At 29.4% G+C, this 26,426-nt stretch overlaps 1 protein-coding gene across 4 annotated transcripts; it reads left to right on the top strand.

The window, feature by feature from the left end:
• Positions 1–26,426, top strand: LOC106462818 (ubiquitin-like-conjugating enzyme ATG3). 4 transcript variants are annotated; one of them, XM_013922778.2, is made up of 10 exons: positions 1–91; positions 3,207–3,307; positions 5,619–5,660; positions 7,334–7,454; positions 13,504–13,611; positions 15,415–15,470; positions 16,595–16,705; positions 18,915–19,073; positions 19,569–19,696; positions 23,465–26,426. In XM_013922778.2, exons 2-10 carry the CDS (start codon positions 3,236–3,238, stop codon positions 23,613–23,615), a joined length of 948 nt encoding a protein of 315 aa, XP_013778232.1. In that variant the 5' UTR covers positions 1–91; positions 3,207–3,235; the 3' UTR covers positions 23,616–26,426. The 4 variants fall into 4 exon arrangements, with proteins under 4 accessions (XP_013778232.1, XP_022245899.1, XP_013778233.1 ...); XM_022390191.1 differs by lacking the exon at positions 1–91 and adding an exon at positions 92–106; XM_013922779.2 differs by lacking the exon at positions 1–91 and adding an exon at positions 274–293.

The raw sequence follows: 26,426 nt of genomic DNA on the forward strand, positions 1-26,426 counted from the left end.
GTAGCTGTCGGAGATCGGCGGAATATAACGACCATACTGTTCGGGTGAATACATCTTTGGGACTTAGTTGTCTAGTAAATAGGTAGATTAAGTAAGTTGGTGTTTCGTAAGTGGGTTTTTAAAGAGCTATATTCCATTTTATTTATATTTAATTTTTAAAAATATAATTTTTCTAAACTTGTGTAGTGCGTACGTTAAAAGACAGAGTTGTATAGTACTTGGTAAAGACAAAAACGATGTTGTAATTAACATTTAAACTTTAATTTTGGACTCGGAAGTATTAATTTCGCAGGGTTTGTAATCACATTATTTATTAATACTTTTTCTATAATTTAAGCATTAACTTTATGTTATGAAATATTATGCTTACAGATTAGTATAGCTGTAATATTACTTAATTGTTGTGTATATTTTATACACATCTTAGTTCTTAAGTAGTGGTAGTATTGCTATGAGCATAACTAGTATTTATAGTAATAGAAATTAGTATAACTTTGGAACTATAGCTATCAGGATTATTGCAAGTTGCACGTGAATTGTGGGCAGTTTAATGATTCATACTCGTGCTGTCGTTGAGTAAATTGTAATGTGGGCAACATGCTATTTTAATTATGACTTCCTTTTTTCGAAAATAATTTGACTTTCCAACCCAAAAGTTTGTACATTAAGAGAGCTCTTAGATATTAGACTTATATTAAAGAATTTTGTTAAGACAAGAAGTGTTTACTCGGCTTGCCATGGAATATTTAAATGCAAATTACTATGTGTAACGTTATTATTTGAAATAAGGAAGAATTGTTGAGATAAAGTATATCTGGGTTACATACTATAATGTGTATGTATAAGTTATAACATACTGCCATTTGTTTTTGTGCATTTCTGTACAATAATGTGATGAATACACATTACAATATGTTTTTAATGTGTGGAATCCACTGTTATGTAAGTAGCCTTTATAAATTATAGTTATAATATGCATAGTCAGAACTAGCCAAAAACTTAATTGATTCCTACAATTGCTTTAATCACTTTTCTTATCAACTTCAAGCATTTGAACATTTTCTCTTTGATAGTCCTGCTGCTTGTAATTTTATGTAACTTATGTGGCAATTAATTATTCTAATGAATAAAAATACACTTGTCCATGAAAAGCATTAGTGTAACTTGATTGAATAGGTGTACTTTTTAAATTTTCTTTCAAGTTAAGAGCTTAATTTTATAAAGATTAAACCAAGCTATTGTTGATGTAAAAAAAATTAGTAAATTTTTTCTGAGATATTTAAGACTGTGTAAGAAATATATTTGTTTTAAATACATAAATATTTTGTAAGAGGTTTCCAACACACTAATAATTTTCTGACTGTTTTTCCAAGAAAAGAACTGTTTTATGAATCTATGATGAAAACAACTTAAATGATGTAATATTGCTAAATTTCTTACTTAATTTTTTAAAAGAAAGAAATAGTTATTATTAGTAAATTAAATAAATAAATTTCTGTACATCATTTGTGTACAAAATATTTCATATTAGTCTGCATATATTTTTTTACAAGTCAGTTACAAAATATACAAGTGAGTTGAATATTGTGAAGTGAAACAGACATTAAATCTACAACAGTACTTGAAGTTAACAACTTACATTTATGCATTATGTAAGTAAGGTATGCCCTGTTATTTCTTTAATGCTACTTTTATTAGTTAGAATTTGTAATATATATGGATCTTAGTTTTATCATATTTTTTATTATGATTATAGTTTTATTTTAGAGATTATTTTGCATAATTAGCTTACTTTATGGATTTAGGATTAACCTAAATTTCCTAAGCTGACCAAATTTCATGAGATATTACTGGGTTTATGACTGAAAATATTTTTAACAGCAAGGATGTTCAACTGATGAAACAGTGCATTCTAATGTTTATAAGCAAGATCAGAAGAACATTTTATTTAAGTAGCTTTACTGATTACTATGGTAATTGTTATATTAATTTTGGTATCAATACATAGCTTACTATTGTCAAAAAGTTAATTTTAATTAGAATATTTGTAGTTTGTATCAACCTAACAATTATAATACTCAGAATTCATTTCTGACAAAAATATTAACATTTTATGAGGGACAAAATGACAAGTACTGAAAAATTTAAGTGAGCAAACTAAACTTTTGTAATGAAATATGATTGGTGAATAACAGAAATAGTTTGAAGATAGACTCAAAGCTATGGAGGTAAAAAAAACTATGAATTGTCAATAATCATTATAAGTAGACTTCTGAAAAAAGCCTTTAATCAAATGAGGTTATAAAATTATATGAAGTAATGGTTTTGTGACCCACTTTTTGGCATTTTGAGACAAAAATATTACTTTGCAATTCTTAAATCTTCTCATTTAAATTCAACATAGCTTCAGTTAGTTTAGCTGTTGGGTACATATATGCATAGGAAGTGTAAATAGATAAATTGTATCAAACAAGCCTACACATTTCTTCTAAATAAAACTAATTTTTAATTAATAATTAGTTGTAAATCACAGTTATTACTAGTAGAGCTGGGCAGTTAGTGGAATTTTTTAATTGTTTAATAGTTGATCTTGTTAATGAATTATTCTTACATGAGACTTGAATAGTTGAAATACCCAAAAACAGTAATAATCTGAAACATTTCGATTTGTTGAATAGTTTGGTGAATCTTGACACTAAAACACCTTGAATTACCCAAAAATGATGAGAAATCATAATGGCAATATTTTATTATCAGAAACATTACTTTTGATTTGGTAATTATTTTAGCAACATTAATCAATTTAATCATAATTTCAATCAATGAGTTATTTTACATGAAATTAACTGATGTAATGAATGGTCATAGGTAATCAGTTATTACAAGTTTATTAATTAGCTGTAAATACCTGATTGTTAATAGAAATTCATAGTAACATTACAAAATCATTGCAATGTCAATACAAGATGATAAAACCATATAAATCGAGTGCTTTCGGAAGTGCTCGGTTATAGGTTTTTTTTCTCATCTTGTATCAAGGCTTCTTGAACCTACATGTTTTTCTGACATCATGAAACTGCAATGTCAATGGTATTGATAATACAGTTTAATTCAAAGTAAAGGATTTACTTGGTATTACTGTAAAAACGGTTACAAGAAATTCTTCAATGATTAATTGTTAGTTCTGTCTTTTATGTTCCATTTAGGGATTGAATAGTGAAAGTAGGTACTCATCATGCAAAGTGTAATTAACAGTGTAAAAGGAACAGCGTTGGGAGTAGCAGAGTTCTTGACACCAATCTTAAAGGTAATTTAAAGAAGCATTACTTATAACTCACTTGTGAAGTAGTTATATTTAATACCAAGTACATTATAATACAATTACTTGTAATATCTGTTGCAACACCTGTAATTATTTAGTTCATATATAGAAACTATATATATTTACTATTGCTTGGTTTTAGTGACAAAAAGCCAACTAATATTAATAATTGTCTCTTGTATTAGATATTCTGTGGAAGCTATTTGTGTTTTAGTTAATGTTGTGGTGTACAGATACCACATATCTCAATTCCCTTTTACTACATATTTCATGTCATACAGTATTCTAAACATTTTTCTATATTCTGAATTTGTTAAACCTGGTTGTGCTAATTCAACTTTCAGTGCTACTTTCTATAATAGGATTTGGTGCGTGTTATGTGATAGTTGTAGCCTACTTTTTTCTCGTTTGTATGGGACTACTTTTTGGCTATCACATGGAACAAAGATGTCACCAAATACTTGTGATTGCCTAACTACAGAGATAATGTGAATTGTCAAGGGAGTTTTGAAATTTTGAGGCAGTTTCTTCTCTGGCTTGCTCATAAAGTTTTATCTTTTTTTAACTTTCATAAATAGTTACTACTGCCAACAGTGTATACATATCCTTTTATCAACAACACTGCCTCCAGCTCTCACTTTATTCTAAATAAAGTTTGTTTCCATCTTTGTTCAAAAATAGTTTCTTGTATTTACTTTCCATTTCAATATGGTGGATTCTTCCACTTGTAATCTGTCACAATGCAACAATAATCCTTTCTACAATACATAAAATGTTTATTTTTGTTAATTTTCTTCCTGTGTCTTGTCTGTGTATCTGTTCATCCAAGTACTGTATTCACAAACTTTTCGTTATTGCAAAGATTTAGTAACTCTGTATTCAGTTTATTCTTGGAATATCACATTTTTAAGACAGTGAGATAGTGAAAAAAGTATAAAATCAAAAAAAGAAACTGAAAATATTTTCAACTCAACATACTAAGTAATTTATGGTAATAGTTTCTGATTGGTATCTAAGAAGAAAAATACATATACATTTTCAAATGGATTGCATAGTGCTTTTTACCAAAGATAAGTGTAGCTACAATTTTCTTTAAGATTTTCAAGTTTAGAAGGAATGTATTGAAATATTAGTTTTGTAAGTTTGTAATGATTAAGATACTCAATGTTAGTGTGATAAAATAATGTTATGTCTCCGTTTGTTAATTAATTTTCCGTAACTTCGTTCCGACGAAACTTTATCGACACAAGTCCTTTCTTAATAAAACTGGTTTATTCTTTCTGAATATAACTTTACCGATACACTTATTTTCAACAGTCACTCTAAAACAAACACTATAACGAACGTTAACTTCAACAATACTCTGACTGCAGATCAATTACTCACAATCTACACACACATTATTGTCCCGTCACGTTGTCACCCTCTTATATATACCAGACTACCCTATATCTAGTAATTTCCCGACAATTCCCGAAGGTTCGAGAGAACGAGTCACGTGACCTTGCTGACGCAACAATAAGTTTAATTTGATAGCAATTTTTTATTATAAGTAATATAATAATTTTAGCTTAAAATAGGAAAAAGATAATATTGAAAAATATATTTATGTAATGATAGATGAGCATGGAATTTAAAAGTTTTTATGTGTTGATAAAATTCATATCATGTCTGATGCTTTTGTCTTATATATAGTAGATATATTATTTTAGATTAAACAACCAAATCTGAAGTTTTCTGATAGAAGATATGATAATTTGTCATGACACTTTTAATGATAAAACAATACAGTATCTGAAGTTAATCAGAAGTTTAAACGTATAATTAATTTTTGAAAATTATAATAAAAATATCTCAAAAAGTAAGAAGAAATTTGATAAAAGTATAAAGTCATGATAATGAGTAAAATTTGTTAACTATTGCAGTTTTGTATTTTTCTGTTTTGTTATATTTTTATGACATTTTATATACAAAATACATTCATAGTATAAGCTTTAATTTTTTAAACTTTAGCTCTCATTATCAGAAACTAAATTTTGTATACATTCTTGAATACTGCATATAGGGCTTTGTAGTACTTGTATATGAAATTCAGAATACTCTAAATGCTCCAAATTGACCATAGCATATCAATAAAAATAATAGGATTAATTTGTACATCTAAGTAGTAATTATTCATGTATTCAGAACTATCATATGTATTAGAATGTAGTATAAATCCCAACGATATAAAACGTACATGTATGAATAGTTATAAATATTTCACTCATTATCATATGACTTTATTTTTGGACAGGAGTCAAAGTTCAAAGAGACAGGAGTGGTGACCCCTGAAGAGGTAATTGATTTTGTTTCTTAGTGGAAAGATAACTAATTAGTTACACGTATGTTTAGGGCTGAATACGGCCTTGCATTTACATGTCATGATGCTGATTGGAAGATTCAACCTGTGTATGCAGGTTTTCTTACTGTATATACAGCTAAACATAAAGTAACACATTATGCCTAATCCACATATTTTTATTCGTAACTAGTGTGTTTTTAAGTAGTAGTAGGTTATATGTATTTATAATAATTTAGAATATTGAAGTTACTAAATATTAGATAGAAATAAAGAATTAATACAAGTTTTAGTTAAATTGGGTTGTTCTTTAAAGATGAGTGCTTCCTGTATGTGTAGGCTGAGCTGCAGCCTGTTGAGACTAAAGTTATAAAGACTGAAGAGGTTGAATCTATATGGGCTACACTTAGAGGTTTCAAGGGTAAAAACGTTTTTTTTACTGGCAACTGTTTAGAGCTGGATGATTAATGGAATTTTATAATTGATTAATCATTGCTTATTTATCAATTACATTTATCTAATCAATTATTCTCACACATGATTTGGATAGTTGGAATAATGAAAAATATTAATAATCAGTAACACTAATTATGATTAGGTGATTATTACTGTGAATTATGACATTCATTGATTAAGCTGAAAAATTTTGAATTAATCAAATAATAACTATAGTGGCAGTATTTTGATTACTTTGATAGATGGAATAATCAAACTTAAGTAATAATTGGAAACAATAATTTTGATTAGGTTATTATTTTACATTCCACTTATTGATGTAATCAATGTTTAAAGGTAATTGAGTTAATTGCCTTACTCTACAACATTTATAGGCCACCCACTAAAACAGACAGTGTGAATGAACTATATAATGAATTCATGGCTGATTCTAATAAGGATACTGATGCAATAATCATAAGAGACCTTGATTTGCTACACATTAATTAGGATTACATGGAGTCAACTATTGAGGGACAGAGGTTTCTCAAAGTGATTTATGATGTGTTTTTTTTGTATCCTAATTTTCCAAAAAACTTTTAAGGCCATGAGACAAAAGTTATTATTGGTGAATTTAGATAAGTTAAAAAGTAATGTGAAAGAGCTTTAAAAATTTTTTAGGAATAAATTTGTTTTAATTCAAGGAGTAGACATATATTAAAGGTAAACACCAAAAGTTAAAATGGATATTGGATCCCTATAAGCAGCAGGTGGCAAAGTTTTTATTTTAAGATTGTGAAATGGATGAGCTTTAAGTATTCTCTACTGTTTTTACTAGAGGAGATGTTAATAATATTTGTGATCCTACAAAAAATATTGAACTGAATCATATAGATGTTAATTCCTTGATAGTGAGTAAAGAGAAAGAGATATTGAAATATTTAAACCACAAGGAATTGTTTTTACCAGTACTTTAAAGGATGTAAGAGATCATATATGCAAATGTCTCTCTTTCATTGTTGGTTTGCCAATAGAGAGTGGACATATGAGGATACCTAATCATTTATATATTCTGTCATATTGCTGACATTTATTTATACTTACTCTCTGTTTCTTGATTTTTTCATTTGTAGGAAACACTAGTTTTGAAGACATGATCACATAATCTTAGCATCCATTAACTTAGATCGATTTTTTTCCACTTATTATTCTTCTGTAATTTTTTTCTGTTACAGTTTGTGATTTGTGGAGATCACTTAGTACATCACTGTCCCACTTGGCAATGGGCTAGTGGCGATGATGCTAAAACCAAACAATACCTGCCACGTGATAAGCAATTTCTTGTCACAAGGAATGGTAAGTGTTCTGATAATAAACACTTCTTCATACAAAAAAAAGAATATTATGTAGCTAAAGTCAAAAGTTTGAAGTGTGTGAAATTTAGAGCATAATTACAGTTTTGGTAAAATATTCACTTGGTATTACTTGACCAAAATAATAAATATATTTCTAGGATAATCTATTTTGCATATTCATACTAAGGCTAGCATACACATATAACCTTACTCCTTCAGTTTACCTTTGATATTAATTCTGTGTTCTCTTTCCCATGGATATTTTAAGCTTTTTGCTTTTGCATTTCTAAGTAGCCATTTTTTTTCTAGCTTTAATGATTCCACCCTCCATGCATCGTGCTCGGTGAAGGTCCTTCAGTTAATATCCCTGCTGGTACATTCACTTTTCCTGTTGACAGGGTACACTTACCTACGTTGCAGATGCTTTTGTTAATTTGATTCTATTTCTGGCCACTTAGTTTATTGTAGATCAGGTTGTTTGTTCCTTAAATGCTTAACCCCTCAGGTTTCTAGTCTTTCAGGAACCTTGTTTTCTGAAGATTTTCTAGGAAAATTCAAGGTCATCACATAAGCTTCCTTTTCTTAGTCTTAGTGGCCTGTTGGTTAGGGCACTTAACTTGCAATCTGAGAGTTATAGGTTCAAGTCCCATACCTGAATATGCTCACCCTTTCAACCATGGGAGCATTATAATATGACTGTCAATCTCACTATTTTTTGGTAAAGATTAGCCCAAGAGCTGGTAGTGGGTGATGTTGACTAGCTGCCCTTCATTTAGTTTATCACGTGAATTAGAAAGATCTTGCTCAGATAGCCCTCGAGTAGCTTTGTGAGAAATTCAACACAATCGAACCTTATGGGCCATGTTGTACTTTTCTTTTATGTCTGCTATCTTTTTAGGTGGAATTATTTTTATCTTGATCTAAAACCACTGAGTATGTTTTGATTTTTCATTCCTCTGATTTGTTGAATTTCATTTTAGATGTTTGTTTTCTCTTTGACCTAGAACCTTCATATTTTTCTTCTTTATTACAAGGACTTTGGGTAGTAAATATTTTTGAAGAATCATTATATCTACTAATATTTTTCTAAATTATTAATTGTTATGTCGGAGAGCATTTGGATGATAGTGGAATAGCAAATGAATGAATGAACGAAATTTCCCTAAGTGAGTATTATATATGACATGACAAAATGATAGATACCAGGATAGAAAATAGATATTGGAAGAGCTTAGTGTAACAGTTAGTCTTAGAAAAAGTTTTATTGTGTGTGTGTGCATGGTTATTTGAAGTTTTTCATTTTCTAGGCATTGACTGTATTTTGCTCTTCTCAAGTTTTAAAATAAATCTTTACCTTTGAAAGAAGTGAATTGTATTGAAAATTTAGTGCATTATTATTTACATAGTTTTAGTTGTATATTTAATTAAACTAGTTGAACCTAAAAATCTGAAATTAAATGTACAATTTATAAAGGTTCTGTTTATTTGAAAACACAGTTTTCAGTTTTGAATTAGTTTTTGTAAAAATAGCTAAAAATTTGTGTCAACCAATTTCAAGTATTCATAATAACAGAAATTTGACAGATATAAATAACACTTCAAGGTCTAGGTATGATTTATAACTTGGATTGACTTGCTAGTGGCACAGCAGTAAATCTGTAGGCTTATAACACTAAAAACTAGGTTTCGATACCCTTGGTGGACAGAGCACAGATAGCTCAACAACGAACAAACAAATAATTTAAATTATGTAATTCAAAAATACAAATATCATTACTAGTGTTATTACAAAATTATGTAAATCTAATAAAAGTAGTTCAAACTTAGTAGATGCTCATTCATAAAAGGCATGGCACCCAGAACATTGAATTGTAAAACATGGAAATGTTTCTCTCGAAAAAAAGATGTCTTTTATGCTTTAATTAGTATATATATATGTTTACACACATTTTTAATTTGTGAATTTTGTGCTTATTACATGATATTTTCTACAATAATACATTTCCTGTAGCATTTGTTGAAATTTATGATGTATATATTTTTACTTTAGTTGGGTGCTGTTGTGTAGAGATAGTGATGTAAGATAATATTATTGATAATTGGACCTTACACTAAAATTAAAAGACAAGTTAATTACTATAAAAATGTCTAAAATCCTGTTTTGAACATTACTAAAACAGAATAGAGTGTACAAGTACAAATTTGATCTTTTCTTCATTTTCTTATTCTGAGCATTATAAATGGAATATTAGCTACTTACAGTAAGGTTCTGGTGTTTGGATTTCAATCAGTGTCATGGTTAGTGGCCTATATGATCCCCTAATTATAATTATCTGTATAAATAATACACAGTAATCTGTCCAGAACTTTTCTCAATCAAACAATACAATTCTCATATCTTTAGAAAGGCCTCTGTCCGAAGAGTCTAGATTGTATATTGGCTTTTCAGTTCAGGATCAGCTTACCTGTGGTTTGCTTAGTCAAACTCCTCAATGCAATGAGTATGATACACGATGGCACAATGTCATTGTTATCATGTGATGACTGGCTTCGATTTCAACTTTAGTTTTTTTTTGTTTGCAAAGTATTTCACACAAACAACGTTTAACATGTGTGTAATTTCCTAAAAAAAATTAACATTACACTAAATAAAATTATGTCTAAAATATACATGGGTAATTTGTTCAAACACTTATGCTTATCACTTTGTGAACATGCATTCAGATGTTTCTGCATATTCAACTAAGTTTTCCTTTATTACAACTTTACATTTAACTTTACCTTGCAATAACTTAGCTTTGGTTTGTTTCACAGACTGATATAAACACCCTTTAATTACTTTTTTTTTCTTTGCTACAGGTTTTATTCTTTGTTTTTGAGTTTCTTTCTTTCAACTCATAAAACTGTGTCATACACTGAATGCTCATAATTGTTTCATACTCTGTACACTATTATAAATACCATTACTATACTTTACTTTGTTTACTTTACGTGTAGTTTTATTAAATAAAGTTATGTCAACATGAGTTAGTTTGTCTGACCATGTAAAATAGAGGCCAAAATGGCAGCAAAATTGTTGCGCATAGAAATTCCTTTGGTTTGTTTATATAGAGCTGAATTGAATTTGAAGTAACTGTTGTTGAGAACAAATCGGAGAATTTTCAAGGAGTTCTATAGGAGTATCATTGGTAGTTGAAGGGGTGGTTGATCTAATAAGATTCATAACTGAGTTTATACTTTCTTCTATGGGAATGGGAGGACACTTGGAAATGATGTCAAGAGTAAATAGGATAATGTTCTAACTCATCTGTAAATCATCTTTGTATAACCTGTTGCTATTTAGGTGTGAAGGATGAAGTAGTTTTTCTAGTAGCTAAGAAACAGATGCTAATGGAAAGCTGTATACGGAGACTATGGGTCTTAGAGGTGTGTCAGATTTATGGTCCTTGGGTAATCCATACAGTTTTAAATGAGATGGTCTGTGATTATCTAGAAGTCACATGAGTACAGTAGTTTTGCTTTTAAAGTTCTTTAACATATTTTTGTAGGGTCTTTGTTAAATGGCTCGTAACTAGACATATCCGTGAGATGTGCCTTAAACTTTTCTATGAAAATGTATGTACTCAATGAAACAAAGCCTTTGCACTTGTCATTCTCTTTCACAATTATGTGATCATTCATTTTTAACTCATTGATAGCTGACTGCTCATTTCTTGAAAGATTGGATTTTACATTATAATTTATAAAGCTATTTAACATCCTGTCAATATCATTTTTAAGTTGCTCAATACTCTTTTTTTTCCATAGCATAGTGTGCTATGGGATGTATAGGTTGTAGTTTTATATTTTTTTATTATATTGTTTTCAGTTAATATGATTTAAAATCAGTTTTGTAACCTGTTGTAAACTACAACAAATAAGAATATTAATCAGATCCTTAAACAGATTTAAATAATATAATCCAAAAACTTCAAGAGTGTTACTTTCAAATGTCTTCACTCTTCCATAATGCCTTCTAAATCTAGTTGTGTTTTTTCTTATATACCAAGGTAATGATTACCAACTATTTTTTATCCTATGTTTATGCTGTTAATCTATGGCCATCTTCAGGGATGCCCTAAGAAATGCTATTTCTGCATTAGTAGTGGCCAGGATTTAAGCCTGAGTTTTATTGATGAAAGTCTGGTAAATTATTCACTCACATTTGAACTTAAATCAACTAACTATCTGAATGTTTTCAAGGAGGTATCCAGGTTTTGCTGACTGCCATGCTAGGTAGGTTGATTGAATGTGTTATTAGTTTTGTGGACATGAAAGGCTTCGTTTATCTCTTTTTCTCATGAGTGATTCTTATCCTTTTATTTTAGTATTATTCTAATTTATCATGTGATATTTTTTTTGAATGATGGGCTATTGCAAAAGAATTGGTATTGTCGAATTACAGGCATTAACTAAATTTAAATGTATATTAGAAAAATGTCTTTATACATTCCACATAATTTCTTTAAAAAGTAAAATGTCTTTTTATATACATGCTTAAAAATCTTCATTATTACTGTACAATGTTTGATATTAGAAAATATTGTTCATGTAGGATGCTTCATTAATTGCAAGTGTGAAAAATAAATATAAGAAAGTATAACCAACATAATATTCCACTGTAAAAATGAAAAATAAAATTATTTATTATTTGTGCATATTATTTTGTAACTTTATAATTGTACAATAAATTATTAAAACAACAGCTCTATTTAAATCAGGCATAAGTAAAAAGATTTGTCTATGAATATCTTGTTACTTATAACCTGGGGTAAAAAAATGTGATAATTTTTATAACATTAATTGTGAATTTCAATGAGGTCAGTACATTAGAGAAGTAATATATTGACTGTAGTTCTAAATTTACGAAGTGTGTCATCATGAAATGTAGCAAGCTTTAAGTCAACAATATGGGTCTCTTGTACACAAAAAAAATTTCTGATGTGTTACTAAAGTTTTTATACTAAAGATATGTCTGTGAAATACCAAAGACAGTGTGGCTTAGATTATGATAGTTTGGAGTGCAAGATGATATTCTTGTGAACAATAATTATACTTTTGTCCATTGGACTGTTTGATGATTGCACTTGCATAGCCTCTACAACTTTCTAAGTGCATATCTAAAGATTTTTCAGTATACTGTATCTGGTATTTGTCTATTCTAACACAAACTGTTGCAAAATCAGCAATGTAAGGTAACATGAAATACTAATATCTCTGTCATCAAATACCTAATACCATGTTGTGTGGCACTCTGTATAAGGTTGGGGAATGTGCACTTTGACCTTCACCCATGGTTATCTGACAAATTCCAAAACCTGATATGATCTATGCCTTGGAGTCTAGATGCCAATTTCTTTTAGCATTAGATACAGATAGGCATAACTACTTTAAGTATATATGATACTGAATGACTATACATGTAATTTAGTTGCATAGATTATTTGTTAATATAGAAACAAATCCTAAGCAATGCATTCCATGGTGCATGTTGCAAACTTTAGTAGAAATTGATATTTGCTTGATAATTTGTAAATGAGCACATTCCAAAGGTCAGAAAGTCAAAATGTTATTTCAACAAGTGTGCTTCATGCCATATATAACATATGACCACAGCAGGTTATGTGGGATTTTCATTATCCTTTTAAATGTGCTCACTGAGAGCTCAAATTTTAATCATACAAAACATCTTGAGACCACCTGGAGGGTTAATTTAAAAGGTTACTCAACATCATTTGAACTGGCATTAACTGGATGAAATATTTAAGTAACCTTGGATACAAGTTGCACCAGACATCTGTACAAACCTAGTTGAAGATATGCCTTACAGATTATCAGAAATTATTCTGGAAAACAACTTTGCTACATTACAAAAGGATAGTGATTATTAGGACTCATTTTCTTGTGTTTTAGGCAGGGAAGCATATGCCTGGCAGCAATATTTTACTTTAGCATCTTCTTAAATGTAGAGGATTCAGTACTAATAAATGTTTTTTGTTTTTTTTCATTAGTGCCTTGTTATAAACGATGTAAACAGATGGAATACTCAGAAGAACAAGAAAAATTGATTGAGACAGATGATGATGAAGGTGGCTGGGTAGATACACATCACTATACAGGTAAACGCTACCACATATCTGTGCAATGGATAGTATGTTATCTTAGGTAACTGCTGAAATTCAAGACCAATGTCTTTTATATATAAAATCATAACAAGTGTTCTTGCATATCAGTTTGCCAATAGAACATAAAACTGAGTTGTAATACAATTCTATTTTGGCTTAAGATTTTGCTTAAAAATAAAAGGTGTAGTATGCTGGTACACTTTTGTAAACCAGTATTAGTACAATAAGTAATTTAAATATATTCAAATATATATATTTATATACGATATGTTTTAGAACCTTATCATAAATTGCATGAAGAAAGAATTTGAATAGGTGGGTAATTTATGCTTATGTATCATTGTCTTAATCTAAGATGAAATTTTAAGTAATACTTTGTTTTTTCTTCTTCAGTTGTAACTTCTATCCTTAAGTATATTTTCTTATGGAACTACATTTTCATAGAAGAATGTGTGTTGTTGGTTGTTTTGCTTTTTTTATTTTGTACAGTCTGAAAGTCAGTGTGTTTTTTGGATAAATTGTAAATGTAATTTTGTATCTGTTCTTGTACCTTATACGAAATGCGATAATGTATATTTTGTTGTTTTTTCATGAGCACCAAGCTTGAATGAAGTTTGACAGAAGGTGTTTCTGAAATAGTTTGGAATTTAAGGATTAAAAAAATAATAGAACATTTTAGTTGAGATTATATATATGACATCAAAAAAAATAAATATTCATCAATTGGCCATTCAGTTATTGTATAACTTCTATGGTCAAAGAAACATCAGTAAGCATTATACATTATAAAGTTTCTGATGCTACTGTAATAGTGTTTACGTGATTAACTCCTGATTTTCTAATTACATACTTTTAGCTTTGTCTTCAATATGGTTATTGTCTGATAAGTCTGTAAGTTATGAATTACCTGCAAAAAAATTAACACATTGCAAATCACTGTCTTAGTCCAGTCAAACAAGATCCTCTTCTTTATTAATTACATCTTCTTTTGATTCTTACTATTCTGTTTCCCAACCAATTGATATAATATTCTAACACATCACTGAAAGAGCATTAGGCCTACATGTTAAGCTCCAAAAATTTCTCATTCAGTGTTGTGATATAACAGAACTTCTGGAAGGAGCAAGAACAGTATGCAGTATTCTGCATTAAAAACAAAAATCCTCTATTTTTGCATATGCAAGGCTTTATCTCTGATGGGGAGAAAAAAAAAATAGAAAAGGAATTACTAGTTACAAATGATTTTTAATATTATTGATATTTATAATCATGATACTAATTTAAGCTGTGTTTTTAGCACATCATAAAGCAATAATACAACATATTGGCATCTTGTACCTATTGTGCCCTACCTATTTGTTTAGGATTAGGTTATGGCAGAAAAATATAGCTAGGTAAGCTGTTAGGTCTAAATGACCTATAAAGTCTTACTTAAATGTAATGTTCTTTTTTACAGGTAGGTGCTTAAATTTATAGAAATACTTAACAGTGGTGAAATAATAAAGTGTCAATTTCCTGGCTTTCCAGTCCTAGTTGGTTTAATATTATCATATTTAGGCTTAACAACTGAACTCGAAGTTTAGTTGGATTCGAGATTAAATTGCTAGTTACAGAACTAGAAGGTTTACTCAGAATCAGGATTAGTCTATGTTAAACTTATATGGAAATGGTCATAAAGTAAAATTGTAGAAAAAAATAAATGAGTGAAATTAATTTTTAAGCTGTTTTAATGTTATATCTTCTCATCATAAATATACATTAATGTTAGTTTTATCCATATCATATTTATATTTTCAGAAGGAACACCCATAAGTGTAGCAGATCAAGTTCATGAAATGACACTTGATTTAAAGGTGAGACTGTGTTAGTGCATTGTTTCATAAGGCAAGGTTTCACATACTTGTTTGTGTGTCTCTCTTTTGTCACCTGGTTCTTATCATACTATTTTTTCTTGTCTCACATTTTATATTGTGGCTTTATTATGCCCACTTTTTAACCAGTGTTGAGCAGAAGAAATTCTTAATAAGGAAAGTATTTAATATTTTGAAAGTTTAAAAATTGTGTAATATATTAAATTCATATTTAAAGGAATTGGTTATTCAGGAATTATTTTCATATTATAATACTGAAGTGTCAGATAATTTCTTCTTCTTGACTAATCAATTTGAAAATATTTTTTCAGAGATAGGAAGAAATTACATTAGTACTTTCTTGTCATAATCAAAGACAATTAAGAAAGCTTTCAGAATCAGTCATTCACTAACCTTTAAGTATTGATTTAGAACATACTGATACAATTTGCCAAATTTAGCTTAGCTTTCATTACTAACAACAAAATTAAAATTAGTAGTTTCTCAAGCATATACATTAAAAAGACAACTTGCCAATGAAGCTTAATTTGATTGTTTAGAATATCAAAGTAAACCCAAAAGAGACTTTATAATGTTAAAATCATTTTGTAAACTTACCGAGAAGCACATTTTCAGTCATTTCTTCTATCAGTAAGCTGCTTCTGTCAGTTTAAAGTGCCATTAAGGAAAATTCTTTTTCCCTATAGCCATGCTGAGCTATGATTTAGTTTGAATATTAATTTAAAAAAAAAGTGCAGTAGGCCTCCAAAGCAAAAAAGAACAATGATCAAGCCATATTTGGGTAATGGATTTGATTTGTGTAAATTGTCTTGGGTTTCTTTCTTGTCGATAAATGCCCTACTACAATTCAGGTGTTCAGAGGATTGATATCAGTACACCATCAGTTCCATTTAACAGGAACTTACTGTCTTTTGAATTTCAAATAATTAATTAATAGCAATATTGCTGCATTTCCTTTGAACCTCTTCATCATAGTAGGATGTTTAATAGTGAAGAAAAAGATACAGAAACACATTAAACATTATTCAGTGTGTTTTGAATGTTTTTAGAGGTTGAACATTTTCAGTTTTTGAGTATGTCATTCAATTTTACATAAAATGTTACAGAAGTCTTCAAATGATCCATTACCCCAAGAAGAAAGTGATGAAGATGATGATGAAGAAGCTGAAGATATGGATGCTTTTGTAGAAAGTGGAATGCTAGATAATGAGGACAAGGTACTGGTTTGTTATATATGTACATTTACATGTTCACACTCCGTGCATGTATGACAATACTATTTGGAGACAAATCAACACATGCTAACAGAAACTTCGTTTATTTGTTTTATTTAAAAGTTAAATTATTTCATTAATTTTATGCCAGTAAGTACTTTTAGACAAGTTGATACTAACATTATTAACAACAAAGAGAACATAACCAAAGATGTCATTCATGTGTAATATTGTAATATCATTGGAAAGTAATGAATTTATTAGGCAGTTTCTCTATATTTAAAAAATGTTTTAAATATAAAACACATGAGAGACCATATTAAAATCACCTTCACTATCTGAAATTTGCTGTTTTAAATAATAAGATGGCTTGATTAGTTTTGTTGAATTTGGCTTTTTTGTTACTGTCTAGAGGTAGTGTTTCACCTTTTTTTCTAGCTGATATATACAAGGAAAGCACCAACCTAATTTTTTATACATGTAAATTATTCCTTCAATTTTCATTACTTACAGAGTGGTGTTTATTATCTATGGTAATGAATAGGTCTTGCAGCTTCTTTCTCTAGCATTAGTTGTGCAGAAGGGATCAGTATGAGGGGCCATTTACACTCTTAGTTCGTAACACTTTAACTGAATTGTAACAACTGGATCAAGGCTTTTAACCTGTGTAGTTACAAGTCATGGGAATGGCCAGAATAAGTGATTCAGTATCTAAGATCAAGCTTAGAATTTTTTTTTTTATGTGAAGATGGCAAGTGAAAGAAACTGCTTGAAAATTTGATCTTTCACAAAATATACTATGAAAAAAGAATTAAAAAGAAAATTAATGCTCAAAGCTTATTCAGTTTAGACATCTGCATGATGCTAAGGATTGTGATCCACCTTTGAAATTTGACTTGCGAATTATGTTTAATTTTTATCCAAATAGATGGGCAATGAAACATGGCTAGAAAGCACCATTTAGATAGACAAAAATTGCATTTTTCCTAGTGAATATGTCGTAGTAAGATAGTTTGTCATGTATGCCCACAAAAACCCACACAAAGTTTACCAGAAGTGTACTCATGATTCTTATGTTACATTATGGTGTACTTCACCAGTACTTCTATCATTGGTCTTTGTTTCTGTGAACTTACTGATGAAACTAGCTGTGCCCAAAGTGTTTTGGAGTCCATCATTAGAATATATTGTAAGACCACATTATTACATGCCTTGAAACATGAGGCATTGTGAATGTTGCCTTTCAGGAAGTGTAGAAACTCCTCGTATCTATTATCATGTTAATTGAAAAGTTTTGAACAGGGTACTTTTACTGAAGATAGAACAATGAAAATTCATTCAAGTAGGATGGGTAAGACAGTGCCTTTCATGGAAGATAAAATCATGAGACATTCGGGTAGAAATGGAAGGAAAGATTCTCAGTCAGTGCCTTAATGAAGACAAAATCTTGAGATGTTCATTCATATATAAATGGTTAGCAAGATCCCCACACAAGTACACATGCAGGTTCTTATCTCTGGAGTTTCCTCAAAAGAATTGTTAGAGATTACAAGGATCAGTAAACATTATTCAGAACAAATAGTGTTCACAATAGCTTCATTTAGAGATAGATTTGAAACACTGAATAAGAGTGATGAAAAGCATATTGAAGACCTGCTTTGACATTTTTGAACCACCCTTTACCATATTCAACCTATCCTGAATAAAACTTATGAATGTTATTGTGCTTATGATGAGGTTGGGTACCTCTAGAAGAAGCAGTTTTAGAATAAAATAATTTTTAACATGAAGTTTTATTTATATTCACCCTATATTTGTGTACAAAAGCTAGGACATAGAACTTTATTATTAATAACATTTTGTTTTGCTGTAGTTTGAGAGAAAACTTTGCTCATTTGAATGGTTTTAATTATTCAGGATATTACATATGTTCTGTAGTACTGTTAATGATTTACTGCACTTGAAATTAACACTTGTGAGGAAGGTTGACGAAAAATTCTTTAATGACATGCTCCTTTTTTTTTAATCAGTTGCAATTGTATTGTTGTTGCAGATGTTAATGCTATGCAAAGAGTGTTAGTCAGTTGGTTGAACCATTGTTGTCTGTTATCTTAATCCTCTTAGTTCAGCAAGGTATCTATCAATGGGAAAAAAACTCCAATCATGTAAGAATTATATGTGTCAGATTTACATGTTTTCACAATTTTTACAGGCAACACTGGAAATATCAACCCTAAATCCTAAAGATCAGAAACAAGATACTAGCAACCCTTATGAGAATGAAATCGTGTCAACAAGAACATATGACTTAAACATTACTTATGATAAATATTATCAGACACCACGTTTGTGGCTCTATGGATATGATGAGGTAAAAAAAAAAGTGTTTTTCACAAACTTGTATAATATCTGTTATAGCAAAAATGTATATTTTAAAATCAAAATAAGTAAGTGTTTAGATTTTAGAAATTGTTTGTCTAGTTTGCTTTTAAAACTTATTGAAACTAGAGTCATGTGCAAAATATTCCATATAAAACATTCAACAAAAGCTTTCTTGGAATTGACTTTATTTGACATAATTAACGTTGCTGACTTCTGTCTGTATATTATTGTATAATAAATGTCTTTCAAATTATATTTGCTAAAGTTATTCATGAGTTGCAAGAACCTAAGTTTTAATAACTTCATTGTCATGATAGTTGTAGTTGTTAAACAAACCTAAAAGTTTGTACCTGGGTACTTCTCGTAGTATTCTGTAAAAAAAAAAATATTTACCAAATGTTTGAAATTTTGCAGAACAATAGTAATAAAAATGTTATTGAAAACATTTGGAACTTTTATATTTATATACATGTTCTTAAATCAGAATCATAAACCACTCTCAATTGAAGAAATGTATGAAGATATCAGCCAAGACCATGCAAAAAAGACTGTTACTATGGAAACTCATCCACACCTTCCTGGACCACCTATGGCATCAGTTCATCCTTGCAGGTATTTCCTAAATGTATTCATAGATTGCATTGTATAACAAAGTTATTGTTGTGAAGCTTACTTCTGTCTTTACTAATTAATGAAGTTTTGACAGTAGATGCAAGTTTATTTCAGAATTAAATCCAGGTCTGTGTGCAATTGTAGTGTTTTTTTCATTGTTTTCTTTATAATCTTCTCATTGTTGTAAGATTCAATCCATTTTTTTGGATTTACTGAATGTTACTGAGTTAGACAGGTTTAGGGGAAATCCATCTTTTATCAGTAATCAGGAACAAGGCCAAACTAAAGAATAATGCCAGGTGCCATATAGTTTTGTTCTCTGAATTGGTATGCTGTTGTCTTATGCTTGATAATTTTAGAGAAATGTGAAATTGGTGATGTATGAGATTTTTAGTTATGTTACATAGCATAATTTTATGAAAAATTAGGAGTAATCATTATATACAGATTTTGAACTTATTTGAAATATGCTTATGGAAAGTTGAACTGTTATTTACGAATGTTTAGTCATATGTTCTTCAGAATGCATATTTATATTATGATGCTAAGAGTTTATTTTTACTATTAATTGAAAGAAATTATATGTTGAACAAAATTATTCAAAACTTGATAAATAACAAACATCCCTTTGTATTTTGTATGAAAATAAATGGTAAGCTTTGTAAGAAATATTTAAAAGAGAGTGAACAGGTTTTTTCATTATGGATTGAGCATAATTTAATGAATTTAAACAAACACCAAACATGTAATGTAGAAAAAAAATTTAACTATTTTAATAAACAAAACTTCATGAAAGATAAAACTTTTAAACTGTTAGTAAACAAGTTATTGCAATAGTATATGCATGAAAGTTAATCCTAAAGTTGTTTGGAATCAAATCTTGTGATTGTAATTTGTTACAGCTGTCTTTGAGTAGTTAATTATCAGTCTCCAAAACTTCACTTGTCCAGAAGACAACTACTTACCTTTTCCCTTCTATCCTTGGTTTTTCTTAAAATTTGTTTAACTTAAATACATAGAACGGGGACTTTTTAAAAAAAACAAAACAATAAAAACAGCAATCTTCCACAGTAGTGTATAACTTTATTATAACACCTCAACAGTTACCATTTTACACAAAATACTCTTTTATTTGCTATAAAAATTTACATTTAATTATTATAAATTAATCTTACAGATAACAAAATTAATATACAAATAATGTTAAGTTTCTTTAATGCTAATATTTACTGTGGCCACCTTTAGGATCATTAACGGGTTGACGTCTTTGTGTTATTGGATCTCTGTATTTTCTCAATGTCTCTAGTATATTTTGGTTTTATTTTTATAGAAGCTAGGTCCAGAGGCTTTATTAAGTATAGATGGTACTTTTGTAAAGCATAGAGCTTGGCAAATCCCAGATTTGTTCCATGAGGTTAAGGTCTGAACTTTGACAAGTCCATTCACTTGAGATCTCCTGAACTTTCTCTCCTTGTCATAATAAAAGCTTCTCATTTCATGAAAGTTGTTATCAGAGGGTATATAGAAGTATATTTGAGAGAGGTTACCACTTTTGGGTGCAAAAGTTTTGGTACCCAAATTCGAAAATTTGTGTCATGATAAAATTGGGCCAGAAATCAAAACAATAAAAAGTAAAGTAAAAAAAATTATAATAATAATAAAAGCAAGAACAAACACAAATTTTACTTAGATTTTTTTCTCTGTATCATGTTTTTTGGTATTTTATCTTACCTCAAAACCCATCTGAGTAGATGCATATAAATATAACATAATATTTAGAAGTATTTATTAGTTTTTTCACTTTGAGCACCCTCCTACAACCCCAAGCTCAAATTCTTGGCAGAAGTTTGTCTCTGTTGTGCTCAATTACTGCCACCCAAATTAATTTTTGTATAGCCCTCTGGTATAGCTTGATGGACTAATATACTGTGGTATTTATATTTATCCATGATCCCATTTATATTGTGAAGATTGCACACCAATTGCACAAAACCATCACAGAGCCTACTGCGTGCTTGACTGTTTGGTGAAAATTTATATATACACCAGTTGTAACCAAACAATCCGAATTTAGACTCATCTATCCCAAACATTATGTACCTCTATTCCAAAGACCAGGATACAACAGCTATTCTCTTTGTGCAATAAGGAATTTTTTTGTTGCCACTCTTTCCCCAAAGGTCACATTTCTGTTTGATTCATCAGTGAGGTTCTTTGCAGTTTGCCTTTATTGCAGATGGCATATTTGTTAGAGTTGAGCATGAGATGGGAAATTTTGTGAAAGGTGGAAAGTATATTGTAAGTAATGCCACAACTTTTGTCACTGAAACTGAGGGAAAATAGGGATTTGGAATTTGACTGAAGTGTTTGAAATTAGTTCCATTTATGGCATTGTGAGAAAACTAAAAGTTGTGAAGGGCAAGATAACTACCTTTCCCCTTACTGCAGTTACTGCTAAATCAGTTGATAATATACCAGATAGTAATTCTGAGTAAATTTGTGGACAATTCCTATGGATCTCCAACCACAATTGATACACTGTGTAGTATGATGCCATACTATACCCTGATGAACTAAAGACAGTAGACAACAACAAATTCCATCCTAGTCAAAAAGTTGAATCCACTGATTTTTGTCAATTCTGAGATCACTCAATTTTGACTCTTAGTATCAATAAATATGTACCTAAATGTTACTGTACACTGCATTTCCTTTTTCCTTGAAAGTAAACTTCCTGTTCACAGAAATTCTTGATTAAAACTGATCATTTGTTATTAAAAAAAAAAGTTAAAAGTCAAAAAAGTTATAATTATTTAAGTATCATACCAACTGAATATGCAGTTAAAAGCTGGCTGTTTGCAGTGCTTAACATGTAACATGAGTCACACTCACATTATTACAATGCCATTAACTTTACCATTAAATTGGTAATATAAAAGTACTTAATCTTGGCCCACTTATGGAGCATTTGATTACTCTTGATTCCCAAAGTGCAATATATTTTTCCTTATTGAGGGATTTGGAATAATATAGAATAAAGTCAGATCAACATTTTACTGTGTTTACTGTCACAATTCTATTTGTCATCATGAAAACTAAATAATATAATCCATGTTTCATCTTTATGGTTAAATACCTTAGGCCCAAAGGCAGTATATACAGAAGATGGAATATGAAAATTATTTTTTGGTAAAACTGTATCAAAATTAATCTACATATATTTTTCAAAATATAAGATGGTATACTGTGGAATTACCGATATGTGAATGGTTATTATATGTATGGTTTAATTTTAAGAATTTTGACTTTGAGATAGGGTGACAGGAAACCAAATTCAACTTGTATATCATATATACACACACAGCTGTGTGTGTGTTTATGCATATATATCACTGGAGCTTGAATAAGGTTCATTATGATTTTGAAAAATGTATAACTAATTTTCTATAGCTAAGCAAAAACTAAACTTAAACTGCTTTATGAATATCAAGCGGGAGAACTTAATGAAAAGCATTTAATTACCTGTTCACAAAGGTTGTTGATTTGGAAAGTTGTTTGATAATTGAATACAATGCATATAAATTTATAATGAAAGAATAAGCCATAATTTAATGTTATTTTACTAAACTCTGTGTGTGTGTGTAAAAGCATAACTTTTTGTTTGATTTATGGAAGTAGGAACTAACTGCACTGTTTTATTTGAAGTGTTATAAAATGCAGAAAGGGCAGTATATAACATCACTGAGAGGTTTTGGTTTCTTTAATTAGGCATGCTGAAGTCATGAAGAAAATCATTGAGACTGTAACTGAAGGAGGTGGAGATTTGGGAGTACATATGTACCTGATAGTGTTTCTTAAGTTTGTGCAGGCTGTGATTCCAACTATTGAATATGATTATACTCAGAACTTCACAATGTGAGACCTATAGAGTTATGTAAATTAAAGGAATAATATGAAATAGGCAGGTTGTTTTAGTAATTTTCCAGTTATTACTATAAAAACTTCATTGTTAATTCCTATGTACATTACTACCAGTCAAACCAGATATCCTTCTTTTGAAAGAAAATGAAAAATTCCAGCAGTTACTACTATATTGAATTGTCAAAAGTTGCAAAACACATGAAAAAAGTTTTACTGGAATACCTGGTATACATATAGTCACAATGTGATTGATATTTAGATGTAAGCAATTTGTACATTTGACATCTGTACTGTTAAACAATTTTGTTTCAATGCTGTATATGAACTAACATTTTATGTAATAATTGAAAATATATATATCTCATTGGCATCATCTTCAGTGATAGTAAAAACCCACAAAATGAATTTTTATTCACAATGGTGTTAATTTATGAGAAAAATTGAGTGAAATTATTTCATAAAGTTAGTGAATAAAAGCACAGTGGACACAAAGAGAATTGACGCAAATTAAAACAAATGTTCCAACAGTGTTCTCTAGTAAAACATTTTCGCAATCTCCACCTGTATTTCGTCCTCACCCTTTATCATTTTAATGTTAAACATTATCACACATAGAGAATTATTTGAGATTCTCAAAACAATAATCATTGAAATTATCAATAGCTTATTACTTTTTATTTTGTGTGTGCATGTAACTGAGCATTAATAGTAAGCATTATGTAGCTGTTATGAGTAAGGTAAAAAGGGTAAGTATGTAATTTCAAACTAATAAATAATCTTAACTGTCATAGAGGCTGTTCTTTGTTGTACTATTTTCTTTACCTTGGGTGACCTAATTCTTGTTCCATTATGCCCCAGGGTATGAGTTTTTTTATTATTTTATTTCTGATTAGGGAGGATTTTCTCCCTGGTGCCCAAGATTTTTGAGAGTCCCAGAAAAACTACATCCACCTTGGGGTGTACTGTATATGAACTTACAGGATGTTCTGAGCTACCACTTAAAATTAATCTAAACTCAAAAAGTCAGGAATAGTCTGTTAAATCTTTCATTCTTGTAATCTTTCATTGCAAAAAAAAAAAGAGTACCTATAAAATTTTCTATCTGGGACTTAGCTCTTGGTTTTTCTGTTTCTTGCAGTTTAAGAGGTTATAAAATTAAAATGTTTATTTACAGCCTTACACCATCATCATCTTGGATTTGCATTTTCAAGTGATATTAATTCTAGGTTCAACTTGTTGATTGTTTGGAATGCTACCAATTCAAGCTTTAAAGTAATTCAGGGAAGACTGTTTGATGTATTGTTTATCCACCGTTGAGTCAATTTAAGTTTATGGGCTAACAATGCTTAATTCCAGGGTTTGTTTTGTAATAATCTGCAGTAGAGCACCATTGTAACCAAAAAGTGACTGTTATATAAATAAGTACTGATCTAACTGGAAGGAAACCTAAGCTGTTGCTACTGATTTACTGTTCTTTTATCTGCAGATAGGTGGCATCACAGTCAATATATTCACATTAATCTGTTTGTAAGAAAATATGAGTGAGATTTGAATGACCTCACAACCTTTTAAATGTACTGTGGAGCATAAAAAATATTTCTCAGAAACACAAAATGAATATATGTATGTTGTATGCTTAAACAATAATAATTAACAGTCCTTTGTGAAATACTCAATACCAGAAATCAGTCTTGAAAAAAGGTTTATCATTGACAGGATTGCTTCTTAATTATTGACCTTGTTGGGTTGTATAGAACTTGAAACTTCAGTTTTCGGTTGGACATATTATGGATTTTGTGTATTAATATATTCTCATTTTAAAAGTTAGAAATATGAAATGTATATGTTTATCCAAAATATTTTGAAACACATTCTGTGGTTTCTTGAAGATTAGACATTTTGGGCACCAGTTTTAGTTATTACAAAGTTTAACTCTAATCAATGGTAAAAGCAGTATCTTTAAATTTGTATTCCTTTTAAAGAGCACTTGGTATTTGTCATGAAATTATTTCCTAAATGGAACTTACTAAAATTTTATTTTATGGTGTTTTTGAATAAATTCTGTATTTTTGTTTTTTGTCTTAATTGTGTTGTTTAAACAGTTTTCAATTTGTTTGATAATTATGGAGATTTCTTATAAACTGTTTCCTTTATTGTGTTATATGCCATGTGGTTTGTAGATGTAGGAATTCACAAAGCAGGACATTTTCACACCAACTTTGTGTCTTTTGATAAGACTATATGTTAATTTTTGTGATGAAATGTCATTTATCAGAGGCATATGCTGTTGGATTGTTAAAAATAATCTTTCATGTAGTCTAATATGGTAAAGATGTTTGTAAAGGACTTTTAATATATAAATACAAGATAAACATCCATATGGTATTAGGCTGCATAAAGTTTTATGCATGCTTCTGTAAAGAGTTAATATATGCAGGTATATTACAACATTATTTAAGGTGATAAATGTTTACATTCTACAGTTGTTTGAGGTGATTTTAAAGGTAGAAATTACATTCCTTTTTTAAAAATTTGTGTTTACTCCTAGTTTTTATTTACAGACCTTTGAGAAACTTGCACCTATGTTTAAAATATTACAGCACACCTACATTACAGACCAGATGGTAGATAATTTGGACATGTGTCATTGCCAGAAAATGTAAAGAACTAATAAATGTTCATATAATAATATTACCATTATGAGTTACTGTTGCATTCTAACCTATGTAACTGTACTTTCTGATAAATGCTGCTTTGACTTTTACTGTGTACACTGAAGGTTCTTAATTAAACTTGTTTGTCACTGATA

The sequence above is a fragment of the Limulus polyphemus genome, unplaced genomic scaffold (genome assembly GCF_000517525.1).
Source record: "Limulus polyphemus unplaced genomic scaffold, Limulus_polyphemus-2.1.2 Scaffold1258, whole genome shotgun sequence".
NCBI lineage: Eukaryota > Metazoa > Arthropoda > Merostomata > Xiphosura > Limulidae > Limulus > Limulus polyphemus.